The sequence below is a fragment of the Lagenorhynchus albirostris genome, chromosome 8 (genome assembly GCF_949774975.1).
Source record: "Lagenorhynchus albirostris chromosome 8, mLagAlb1.1, whole genome shotgun sequence".
NCBI lineage: Eukaryota > Metazoa > Chordata > Mammalia > Artiodactyla > Delphinidae > Lagenorhynchus > Lagenorhynchus albirostris.
Genome location: NC_083102.1, coordinates 31,889,760 through 31,903,203, shown reverse-complemented (window position 1 = coordinate 31,903,203; position 13,444 = coordinate 31,889,760). Strand labels below are relative to the sequence as shown.

Sequence of the window (13,444 nt, the reverse complement as noted above, 5' to 3'; positions counted from 1 at the left end):
GAAAGGTGATTATGTTAATTATGATATAAGCAGTTGGATTCATGAGAAGCAGTCACAGATCATAGTCTTCTGGTTATTGTCTTATAATGAACAAGAAATTATGTTTTATGTGGTATGCCTGGTAAACATCAAAGCTCCTTACTTACTCTCTGCTTTGTGGCCACACACAATATCTCCAGCATGGGTGGCACACATGAATCCAATGCCCTTGACTGCAACTTGAGAGCATTTTAGCCAAGTGCAAACCCACTATTAATGGAAAAGTAAATCAAAGTAGATGTGGCATTGACATTTGTCTATGAAGAACAGCATAATATTGAAAAATTCTAGGATAAAATATTGATCTAAAAATAATTTTGAGGATGAAATATTGCCACTATAAACATACTATAGAAAATTATATTTGTATTGCAGATATATTTATACATATAATTTAAAATCCAAGGTTTAACTGTACATTTTCCTAGTTTAAGGAGTTATTTTGAAATAAAATTATCTACTCTAGAGAAAGTTTGGCATGGATCTATAGAATTTAATGAAAACAGCGAGTGCAACGCTTGCACAGATTGCAATAGTTTACGAATGGGAACAACCTAACTTCTCCAACATAGGGCAGTGGGGTAAATAGCCTGATTTATTCACAGGATGTCATGTTAAACAGCACTCAGAATAAATGAGGTAGATATACAAGTGTCAATAGGACTAAATGTCAGAAACACAACTTTTAAGTTAAAAAAAAGTTGCAAGAAGCACAATATGATACCATTTATATAAAATTTAAAACCTCAAAAACAGTTCTATACATTCTAAAAATGGATACACGTGTAACAAAAGTACAAAGCATGCATAAAATTACACATGCCAACAAGCAGTAATTGTTCACTTATTTACTTTTTTTTTTTTTTTTTTTTTTTTGCGGTACGCGGGCCTCTCACTGTTGTGACCTCTCCCGTTGCGGAGCACGGGCTCCGGACGCGCAGGCTCAGCGGCCATGGCTCACGGGCCCAGCCGCTCCGCGGCATGTGGGATCTTCCCGGACCGGGGCACGACCCCATGTACCCTGTATCGGCAGGCGGACTCTCAACCACTGTGCCACCAGGGAAGCCCCACTCATTTACTTTTTAAAAAACAAGTGCTGGCTAACACATATATATGGAATCTAAAAAAAAAAAAAAAAAAAAAAAAGTTCTGACGAACGTAGTAGGGGCAGGACAGGAATAAAGACGCAGACATAGAGAATGGACTTAAGGACATGGAGAGGGGGAAGGGTAATCTGGGAAGAAGTGAGAAATTGACATGGACATATATACACTACCAAATGTAAAACAGATAGCTAAGTGGGAAGCAGCCACATAGCACAGGGAGATCAGCTCGGTGCTTTGTGACCACCTAGAGGGGTGGGTTAGGGAGGGTGGGAGGGAGACACAAGAGGGAGGAGATATGGGGATATATATATATGTTTAACTGATTCACTTTGTTAAAAAGGAGAAATTAACACACCATTGTAAAGCAATTATATTCCAATAAAGATGTTAAAAAATATAAAATAAAGATGATATGAAGTTCCAAAAAAAAAGTGCTCTTCAGTTGATATTGGCCAACTGTAACATGGTATATCTGGGTAGGTAGTTAACGATTTTCTTTTCAGCACCTATCTGTTTGCTGAAATTCAAACTTATATTAAAATATGGCTGTGTGAGATGAGAGAACTCTAATATTCCATGTTTGTGATTAGTTTGTAAACTTTTTTTAAAACATTTGAATCTTTTCCTACATTCACATTCTTGGTCTACACAGTTAATTTGAAATGAGGTACTGAATACCAGGTATAGAGTGAGCAGCTACCCAAAGCTAGTGGTCAATCAATGATGGTGCTATAGCTTAGGATTCCTTGTGGGGATGAAGTTGCTATAAGAAAGCATTTTCATTTATTGAGAATGAGAGGGCTGGTGGGATTGGACACTGAGGTTTAGAAAAGACATAGTAGAAAATGGAAAAAAAAAAAGCAAATTATGGGCTGCCAGAAAGTAATGCTGAGCAATACTGGGGGAAGGGGCAGTCTGGCTTGAAAATATACATTTGAAATGGAATCAATTAGCATAATATTATTTCCCAGAAGGGTTTAGCCTCAGATCCCCATTTCACTAGGCCATCATAAAACAAAATGACAGGATTACATGTCTTTCTCTTTCGAAGGCAAATTAGCAAGATGGTTAAGACTTAGACCTTCTGGGTTCAAATCCATGTGTTCAGATCTATTCTTATATATTCAGGCAAAATGGTAATGAATTTGATGAACAATTTGATTTAGTGATGAATGGAAAGTCTGATGAGGAAGATTTGGAAAATACAACTTTGGTCTTCCCTTGTGAACTCATAGGCCTTTGAGGACTTGATGAAATGTTGGAAACTGGCCTGAGGCTGAAGTCTTCTGTCACACTTTTTTCCTAAAATCCCCACCTATCCCAGACTGCGAAGGGTGTGGCACTGGGCTTTAAATACCACCTGTGCCTTTATACTCCTCCCTCCTGTTGCCAGTTCCCCTTTATGTGGTTGCCTCAAGAAACTGTTCATTTTGGTAATAATTCCATCACTCAAAGTGCTTTTGAAAGTTCTATTTTGAAATCACGTCAAATCACTTGGGCTCTTTGGCCTCAGTTTCTTCATCTGCAATGTGAAAATATTAATGCTTACTCTGACTCCTAAAGTTGTCATAAAAATCAAATGAAAAATATTTTATGAATTGTTAAGTGCTATGTAGATGTTACCAATTAACACACTATTTCAGAAATTACACCTTTGCTTTATGGCCGCTCTTCACTTTTTAGTAAAGAATACCGCATACATAAACGTCTCCAAGTGACTTTTGCTGTAACCTAAAATAAAATGTTATTTCAAAGTATAAAGTTATTACAAAGGACATCAAGAGTTTCATGTATGGCATGGCTCTCTTTCATCTCCTGTAAAGATGAAACTTTTTGTGTTGAACTTATGAGGGCATTTTATGAAAGAAAAATAAAATTTCATTTCTGTTTTCCGTCTTCTGCAGGAAGTCACCAAAGCAGTACAGCCTCTCTTACTGGGAAGAATCATTGCTTCCTATGATCCAGATAACAAGGTAGAACGCGCCATTGCGATTTACCTAGGCATAGGCTTATGCCTTCTCTTTATCGTGAGGATGCTGCTCCTTCACCCAGCCATTTTTGGCCTCCATCGCATTGGAATGCAGATGAGAATAGCTATGTTTAGTTTGATTTATAAGAAGGTAATACTTTCTTGCACAGTCTCCATGCTACGTGTTAGTGGCATCATGTTTTAAATGCCATGCTGATACAAATAAGGGCTAAATGCTGAAATCAGTTTTGTATACCTGTGAAATAAATGGCAGCAATAATGAATATTTCTAATTTTCGCTGATAATTCACTTTACTTCAACTAATAATTATTGAGTGCCTTCTATAAACTGCCTATATTTTAGATTTCTTTTTTTTTTTTCACTAGTCATATACCAGTTTTTGGAATCCGTGGCTCCCCATTGAAATGATTCTCACTATCTGCATAAAAGTCATTGACAAAATATCATCTTATGGTAAAATGCCATGTATCTTTATGTTCAATAACAGGAAATTGTTAACAATAACCCAAGCAAGAGAAATTTCTACCTTAACTAGTTGTGACACAGTGGTGGTATCCACTGCCTTATTTTTTTTTTTATTTTTTTGCGCTACACGGGCCTCTCACTGCTGCGGCCTCTCCCGTTGCGGAGCACAGGTTCCGGACACGCAGGCCCAGCGGCCATGGCTCACGGGCCCGGCCGCTCTGCGGCATGTGGGATCTTCCCGGACCGGGGCACGAACCTGTGTCCCCTGCATCGGCAGGCGGACTCTCAACCACTGCGCCACCAGGGAAGCCCCCACTGCCTTATTTTGAGTTAGATTTTTGTCATCCTAAGTTCTGCAAGTTAAAAATTTTTAGAATAGCACATGCATGGCAACCATAAGAACCTTCTCTGCTTTTCTGTATGCATTGTCCAGTTAAGAGCCCAAGTTGCTGAAGCGTGCTTTGGATGAATTCAGATTAAGACTTCCTTATCTTACAAACACAATTTAAGGTCATCTCAGTGACATGTGCTTTCACCAGCCTGATTCATGTGTGACCCTTTGATCTACCAAGTGATTATAGAAACCTGTTTGGTTGAATCATTTGGGTATTGCTCTACCCTTCTCTTTTTTCTTTCCCCAATGTAAAAACTTTATATACTTGGCTTATAAGGGACATGGACCTGAAATTCCCTCTAGCAAATAACCCATAACACTTCCATAATATACATGCAAGATCAGTGGTGTTGTAAAACCTTGATAGCCATACTTTATTGTTCAAAAAAGCCGTTTGTGGAGGCACAAGGGAAAAACCGACTCTGCAGTTTAATCAAATCACCTGAACCGCAGTCTCATCAGTTCACAAGTACCGGGAAAGCATGGGTGATAAATCAATAAAAATTTTATCTTGATCCAGAAATCATATGTAAGTGAAGAAATTATTAGGTATTATTTGGAGGGTAGAATTTACACAGAATGCATATCAAAGGAAGTTGAATCCAGTTTAAAAATACTTATAAAAGTGATTTTATCATAATGATAACTAATAGCTAAGGATGTACATGACAAGCTTCTAAGTGATTTTTAGGTATATCATTTCATTTGACCAAAACTCCATATGGTAGAAACTATTATCCCTATTTTATGGATAAAATATTTTGAGAAGCTAAGACCTAAAAGGTATAAAACATTGTGCAAGAACTGCTTCAAAATTTCTAAAATGGGTAAGTCACAATCCTTGAAGTGGAGGGTTTTCCAACTATTAGAGAACATAAAATAAGTACTGAAATAATATAACAAGTCAAATTGTGTTACATAGGCAGAGAGAAACATGAAGTGCTCTGGGCTAAGGGGAGGGGAGATCAAAGAAGGAGCAGGTTAGTTTGTGAATAAGTTCATATATAATGTTTAGCACAAATACAGCGATATATGTGCTTTCAGACCCAGAATGCGTTAATGAAAAGTTAGAAGTTGTGTTTGTCCTTTTTCAACATTGATTATCTGTGTTCTTACACATTTTCTTTACCCCTCTAGCCACACCTATTGACCTGCATTAACATCATCACCAAAGAATACAATTTCATCTCCATGTGGCTGTGGTTTGGTCCCTAAAATAAACTGGTACCATATCTGACCAGTTTCATCCATGTGGCAAGCAGCCACTAATTCTCCCCACATTGTTCCAGATTTTGTAATAGAGCATAGTTTTCTTTGTTCCAAAATCTGTAACCATGATACATTCAAATTATATTTTAAATAATGAATCTAAATACAAACTAGATTGAGCTTTGCCTGTGAATTTCAAGAAGATAAAGTTAACCAGAGTGAACAGATATTCACTGTTTATTGTGCACATAAACTCCATGTTAAGCCATGTGGAACCCATGTTAAACCCAGTCTCAAGTTACCTGAGACTGAGTATGTTACCAAGTCATGTGTCATCCAGCTCAATGGATTCCCCCCAGCCCCTGCCCCATATTGCTCTAATAGCATTTTGGAATTAATTGCTTTATTCCTTATTCATCTGTGCTTATCTAAATGCTATTCATTATTACACACCCATCTTAAAATTCAACCTCAATAAAATATTTGCAGATTTATATAACCAGATATGGGAACTTTTTCTTAATCACCCTATTTTATTCTATCTACTCCCTTTAACTAATTTATCATATTTAGTTATGTATGTACTAGGTTATCTTGAGGCAAGAATTATGTTTAAGAAATCTTAACAATAATCCCTGAAGCCTTGAATATAGTGATTTGTGTCTACTAAGTGCTCAATACATATGTGAGGGATTCAGTTGAAGCAAATATTAGATAGGTACTCTTCAGTCAAAGCCATCTAATGGCAAATCAATTCTTATTAAATTTTATAGGCAAAGTATGACTGTGATCTTTCATAATAGTAATTTATCTACATAAAAATTCTATTCTGTATAGATGGATATATTTTTCTTTGTAAAATTTAAGAATTTTTTATTAATGTAATCTTTCTCAAAATTATTAATGATTAAATTATTTGTAATATAATTTTATTGACTTTAACAGTAATTTTATTCAACACAGTTACTATAAGATTGCATGAAAAATTTAAGGCCAAGATTTTATTAAAACAATTTTTTTTAATTGACGTATAGTTGGTTTACAATATTGTGTTAGTTTCAAGTATACAGCAAAGTGATATAGATATATATATATATTTTCAGTTCTTTTCCATTATAGGTTATTACAAGATATTGAATATAGTTCCCTGTAAGGCCAAGGTATTAATCTCAAATTTCACTGCCTTTGGTTCCATCTTTTATAAAAACAAACAAAAGCAAAAAAAACCCTCTACAGTATATAAATGAATATTTAAGTACAATGTTGTTCCCATTTTGGATTAGAAAAAATATTTACTCCTCTCTAGATACTGTAAAATAAAATAAGAAGAGGCATGCCAGTGTAATATTTGTTGTAAAGAGAAATATTTATAAATCTGAGAAGACACTGAGTTAGATGAACATAAAATAATTTTCATTACCTTAACTTAAAAATGCGTGCATGGTTACCTAATTCCTCAGCTGTATTGTAACATTACTTATAAATATATTTGTCTATTGTTCATTGACAACATCTAACTTCCCATTTTCCTTTTAGACTTTGAAGCTGTCAAGCCGTGTTCTAGATAAAATAAGTATTGGACAACTTGTTAGTCTCCTTTCCAACAACGTGAACAAATTTGATGAAGTATGTACCTACTGATTTAATCTTTTATGCATCTTTATTATAACTCATACAACCCCAAAGGTTTTCTGGGTCAGATAACAGTAATAAGTGGTTAAGTCATAAGCATCCCTACCTTCCCTATTTCTGAAAACTGAGAAGGCTCAGTTGTGTAGCAGAGTGCCATTTTGGGGTCTCACGGAACCACCCAAGGGCACCTCAGCTTGCTTTGTATTTATGAGGTTTTTTTAAAATTCAGTCCCTATCAGACCTTGTTTCCTTTTAATACTTTAAATCAGTTATTTACTTTGGCTGAGTATGGTACTCTGAGCAATTCTTGTTCAGTGCTGTCTTCTGTCACAATAAAATTCAAGGTCCTTGAGGACAGATTGTTTTATTTACCTTTGTATTTCTAGTATTTTACATGGTGTCAAACCCTTAGCAGGTGCTAAATAAATTACTGTTGAATTGAGCATGCATGTATTCTGAATATATTGTCAGGTGATAGGGTTGTACAGTTGTGTAGATTGAACTTCTGAAGAGTCTTTTGTTCTCTCATGTTCTGTGTCATGGCTCTTGCTTTATCCACACAGAAGTAAGTTATTTAAAATAAATTCTTCAATCACCATGCAATTCCACTGGAAAACGATCACAGTGACTTGAAGTTTGTTTGGGGGGAAATCCTATGCATAGAATGTTTAAGCACATTGCTACGTGTTCCACGTAGTGAATACCTAGATTTTAGTGTGTTCGGAACCATGAAGTGTTTGATTGTATGAGCTCACTGTGCTTGATTTCTTTCTTCTTTGATTGTTTTTTCCTTTGTTTTGGGCACGGAGGAAAAAATGTCAGTGGTTTTCACTGTGATTTTATTTTTCAGGGACTTGCACTGGCGCATTTCGTGTGGATTGCTCCTTTGCAAGTGACGCTGCTGATGGGGCTGCTCTGGGAGTTGTTACAGGCCTGCGCCTTCTGTGGACTTGCTTTTCTCATAGTCCTTGCCCTTTTTCAAGCCGGATTAGGGAAAATGCTGATGAAGTACAGGTAGCGCTCTTATTTACATAGTTTGAAAGGGTTTAAAATTAGGTTTTCCAAAAGCCCACTCTAGTAAAACCAGAACTTCTCTATGCACTGAACCGTGATCTCCTTGCTAGGTGTCACAAAGAAGGCATTATTTTCATGACATAAATAATAGTTTCTATATCAAGGGGACATTTTTTTGCTTGTTAGTCTATAGAATTTCTTTATAAACATGTTACCATCCAGTTCACTTTTTGCACATCAGAGATTTAGGTACAATGGATAAAACATTTATGTGAATGGGAGGGAATACATATATTTTGGGGAGAGTTTATAGGCTTTTTCTACCCTGGTTCATGAATCATCACACCACAGCCTTAGCTGCTTTTTATTACAGAATGAATCGGTGACACCAGTCACTGCTTATGAAAGAGGACTTCTAGCGTGCCAGGTAGAGTATGATAGAAAGTGTACAAATTTTGGAGTCAAATAGCTCTTAGTTTGAATCCCAGATTGCATGCTTACTAGTTACATGACCTGTGTCAAGCTGCTTCAGCCACTGTGTTTCTGGGTTTTTTTGTCTTTAAAATGGAGGTAATCACCTCTGTTAGGTTGTCAGAAGGATTAGGCATAATGTATGACATGCATCTAATACAGTGTCTGGCACATGGGAGGCATTTAGTAAATGACAGTTACTATGTTTGTTACTATATATTTGAAAATAAAATAAACATCCTTTTAATAAAAGAAATGTGGCTTTTCTTAAAAGCTTGGGCAGTTCTTAGTGGACATTTTGACTTGTTTTTACTAAGTATTTGATTGGTGGATGGATTATTTACAGAGATCAGAGAGCTGGAAAGATTAATGAAAGACTGGTGATCACGTCAGAAATGATTGAAAATATCCAGTCGGTTAAGGCCTACTGCTGGGAAGAAGCAATGGAAAAAATAATTGAAAACCTGAGACAGTAAGTCATTCTGATAATTTCAGTATCAATTGAATTAGCCAATTAAGGTTTAACATATTAAAAATGAGTATGTCTTGGGCTCCCCTGGTGGCGCAGTGGTTGAGGGTCCGCCTGCCGATGCAGGGACACGAGTTGGTGCCCCGGTCCGGGAAGATCCCACATGCCGCAGAGCGGCTGGGCCCGTGAGCCATGGCCGCTGAGCCTGCGCTTCCAGAGCCTGTGCTCTGCAACGGGCGAGGCCACGACAGTGAGAGGCCCGCGTACCGCAAAAAAATAAATAAATAAATAAATAAATAAAATAAATAAAAATGAGTATGTCAGAGTGGACTTCAGCTCATATTTGAAATTTCTGACAACCAAACAGTTGTATTAAGTTATATCAATATTCATGTGTTAGTGGCTTAATGTCATTTTCATGGGGCTATCGTTTTACATAGGTGATTAAGTATGCTATTTTGCACTACAAGGATATGTATCCCTTATGAAAGAATTGTCTGTATGTGCTTATAGCTGCTTAATATACTTATTGACTAAAATAATGATCATGATTCTACAGACTGATTGAAACCTTAAATGGAACTGCTAGAGCAATAAGGATATGATTCTGAACCAAATAAATGATTCTCTAGTATTATAGCTTCCTTAATTTATATGTTATGGCTCATGAAAAACAAACAAAAAACAAACCCTTCTGTTTGTTTAAAATATGTTTGTTCTTCCTTAACTTAAGAGTAATACAGGGTAATATCTATACATTGTGTTTCTATAAACCCTCCACTTGAGAAATCAGTTCAAGTAATGAAAGCCGCCACCTGAAGTAGAATCAGTACTTGGCAACCGTCTACATATCTGGTCTTGTTTTACCTAAGATAACCTTTCTCTCACTGATTAGTAAAGATTATAGCCAGGAAAAAAGTACAGCACAGACTGAGAGATACTGTCACTGAGAAAATTTTGGACAAAATATAAACTAGGGCATATCTATAGCTGTGACCATTTTTCTTCAGTCAAGTTCCATGTTCTACAAATTGCAATCCAAAAAAAAGGCTCTCTGAGATTCAGTGGGCATAGATCTTCTGTTAAAGGGCAAATAATTTCAAGATGAATTAGCTCATGAGAATTTCTTGGGGAAAAAAGGTACTAAAGGGAAGAGTCGCATTTTGGATGCTGTGAATATGGGTTATTCAGGATATCAGGCTGCTGATTCCAGTAGACAGTGGTAACTGAGCTGCAGGTGTGTGATTGGAACAACAAAAGAAATGCTGAAATGTTAAGTCCTTTGCGGTGTAAATAGAGAGAGTAAAAGCATATTTATTGCCCAAACATAATTGGTCACCTGTTTTTATTATGCCTTTCAAGACAAATCCAGGAAAGAAATTATATTTTCTTTCCAGAAACATCCTTAAAGATCTTGTTTAGTTGGTTGAAGGTTTTTCTCATTAACAAGTGAGTTTTCCATCACACTTGCCCCTGGGTCACTCTTAAATGCCTATAGGCACAGGCATAACCAGAATGATGAGGAGATTATCAGAGAATTTGGTTTTCTCAAGCTTCAGGGTAAACTCCTGGTCAGATCATTCTAGGTGCTGACTTTTCTTGACTTTGGGTTTCTTTTCCCCTCTTCCTCAAAAGATGAAATCCATCCTTCCTATTCTGTATTTTTGTTTAACCAATTCTAATAGCAAATGTTTGGTTTTAACTTGTATAATCCGGTTCCTTAATCTGGCATGAAATTGTTACCTGAAAAGGCTGCAAAGTGCTGACGTAAATATGGGAAAGCAAGAATTGCTTCTACTCAAAAGAGCAAATAGAATGTTCTGGAAGAGATTGGCAGGATGCGCTGCAAAGGGTTGACCTCAGCCTGGGCCACTGCTGCACTGGGCAAAAGGCTGTGTAACACTCCCTGAAAATCTACTTCTTTATTGCTCTCTGGTAATAAAGTCACTTTCAATTTTTTTTTATAAGATAAAATATTTTTATGACTCATATAGTGTTAGTGATTTTATTATGGTGAGTACTGCTTTCTAGGTGATTCTTATATATGTTCTTTTTTTTTTTTTAAGAAACTCCAAGTCTTTTATTTCACTCAGGAGCAATTATTTATTTTTATTTGTAAATGTCCATATCAGGGTATACAATTAAGCATTCTAATGATGTATTCTAATTAACAAGACTAAAGTCATAGGGAGATTGACTCAAGATGGCAGAGTAGAAGGACATGCTCTCATTCCCTTTTTTTTTAATTTTTAAATTTTATTTTATTTATTTTTTTATACAGCAGGTTCTTATTAGTCATCCATTTTATACACATCAGTGTATACATGTCAATCCCAATCTCCCAATTAATCACACTCCCACACCCACCTCCACCCCCATGGCTTCCCCCTTGATGTCCGTACGTTTGTTTTCTACATCGGTGCCTCAACTTTTGCCCTGCAAACCGGTTCATCTGTACCATTTTTCTACATTCTACATATATGCGTTCATATACGATATTTGTTTTTCTCTTTCTGACTTACTTCACCCTGTATGACAATATCTAGATCCATCCACGTCTCAACAAATGACCCAATTTCGTTCCTTTTTATTGCTGAGTAATATTCCATTGTATATATGTACCACTTCTTCTTTATCCATTCGTGTGTCGATGGGCATTTAGGTTGCTTCCATGACCTGGCTATTGTAAATAGTGCTGCAATGAACATTGGGGTGCATGTGTCTTTTTGAATGATGGCTTTCTCTGAGTATATGCCCAGTAGTGGGATAGCTGGATCATATGGTAATTCTATTTTTAGATTTTTAAGGAACTGGCATACTGTTCTCCATAGTGGCTGTATCAATTTACATTCCCACCAACAGAGCAAGAGGGTTCCCTTTTCTCCACACCCTCTCCAGCATTTGTTGTTTGTAGATATTCTGATGATGCCCATTCTTACTGGTGTGAGGTGATACCTCATTGTGGTTTTGATTTGCATTTCTCTAATGATTAGTGATGGTGAGCAGTTTTTCATGTGCTTCTTGGTCATCTGTATGTCTTCTTTGGAGAAATGTCTATCTAGGGCTTCTGCCCATTTCTGGATTGGGTTGTTTGTTAATATTGAGCTGCATGAGCTGTTTATATATTTTGGAGATTAATCCTTTGTCCGTTGATTTGCTTGCAAATATATTCTCCCATTCTGAGGGTTGTCTTTTCGTCTTGTTTATGGTTTCCTTTGCTGTGCAAAAGCATCTAAGTTTCATTAGGTCCCATTTATTTATTTTTGTTTTTATTTCCATTACCCTAGGAGGTGGATCAAAAAAGATCTTGCTGTGATTTATGCCAAAGAATGTTCTTCCTATGTTTTCCTCTAAGAGTTTTATAGTGTTCCGTCTTACATTTAGGTCTCAATTCCATTTTGAGTTTATTTTTGTGTATGGTGTTAAAGAGTGTTCTAATTTCATTCCTTTACATGTAGCTGTCCAATTTCCCAGCACTACTTATTGAAGAGACTGTCTTTTCTCCATTATATATCCTTGCCTCCTTTGTCATAGATTAGTTGACCATACGTGTGTGGGTTTATCTCTGGGCTTTCTATCCTGTTCCATTGATCTATGTTTCTGTTTTTGTGCCAGTACCATATTGTCTTGATTACTGTAGCTTTATAGTATAGTCTGAAGTCAGGGAGTCTGATTCCTCCAGCTCCTTTTTTTTCCCTCAAGACTGCTTTGGCTATTCGGGGTCTTTTGTGTCTCCATACAAATTTTAAGAGTTTTTGTTCTAGTTCTGTAAAAAGTGCCGTTGGTAATTTGATAGGGATTGCATTTAATCTGTAGATTGCTTTGGATAGTATAGTCATTTTCACAATGTTGATTCTTCCAACCCAATAACATGGTATATCTCCCCATCTGTTGGTATCATCTTTAATTTCTTTCATCAGTGTCTTATAGTTTTCTGCATACAGGTCTTTTGTCTCCCTAGGTAGCTTTATTCCTAGGTATTTTATTCTTTTTGTTGCAATGGTAAATGGGATTGTTTTCTTAATTTCTCTTTCAGGTTTTTCATCATTAATGTATAGGAATGCAAGAGATTTCTGTGCATTAATTTTGTATCCTGCATCTTTACCAAATTCATTGTTTAGCTCTAGTAGTTTTCTGGTGGCATCTTTAGGATTCTCTATGTATAATATCATGTCATCTGCAAAGAGTGACAGTTTTACTTCTTCTTTTCCAATTTGGATTCCTTTTATTTCTTTTTATTCTCTGATTGCTGTGGCTAGGACTTCCAAAACTATGTTGAATAATAGTGGTGAGAGTGGACAACCTTGTCTTGTTCCTGATCTTAGAGGAAATGCTTTCAGTTTTTCACCATTGACAATGATATTTGCTGTGGGTTTGTCATATATGGCCTTATTATGATGAGGTAGTTTCCGTCTATGCCCATTTCCTGGAGAATTATCATAAATGGGTGTTGAATTTTGTCAAAAGCTTTTTCTGCATCTATTGAGATGATCATATGGTTTTTATTCTTCAATTTGTTAATATGGTGTACCACATTGATTGATTTGCGTATATTGAAGAATCCTTGCATCCCTGGGAAAAATCCCGCTTGATCATGGTGTATGATCCTTTTAATGTGTTGTTGGATTCTGTTTGCTAGTACTTTGTTGAGGAT

The 13,444-nt window shown here is 36.3% G+C and overlaps 1 protein-coding gene across 1 annotated transcript in view; it reads left to right on the top strand.

The window, feature by feature from the left end:
• CFTR (CF transmembrane conductance regulator) overlaps nucleotides 1-13,444 on the top strand; it is a 198,490-nt gene that overhangs the window by 49,157 nt on the left and 135,889 nt on the right. The window contains exons 6-9 of the mRNA XM_060156169.1: nucleotides 3,050-3,265; nucleotides 6,741-6,830; nucleotides 7,687-7,850; nucleotides 8,668-8,793. Of these exons, the coding sequence (XP_060012152.1) occupies nucleotides 3,050-3,265; nucleotides 6,741-6,830; nucleotides 7,687-7,850; nucleotides 8,668-8,793 (596 nt within the window). The remainder of the gene's footprint in view (nucleotides 1-3,049; nucleotides 3,266-6,740; nucleotides 6,831-7,686; nucleotides 7,851-8,667; nucleotides 8,794-13,444) is intronic.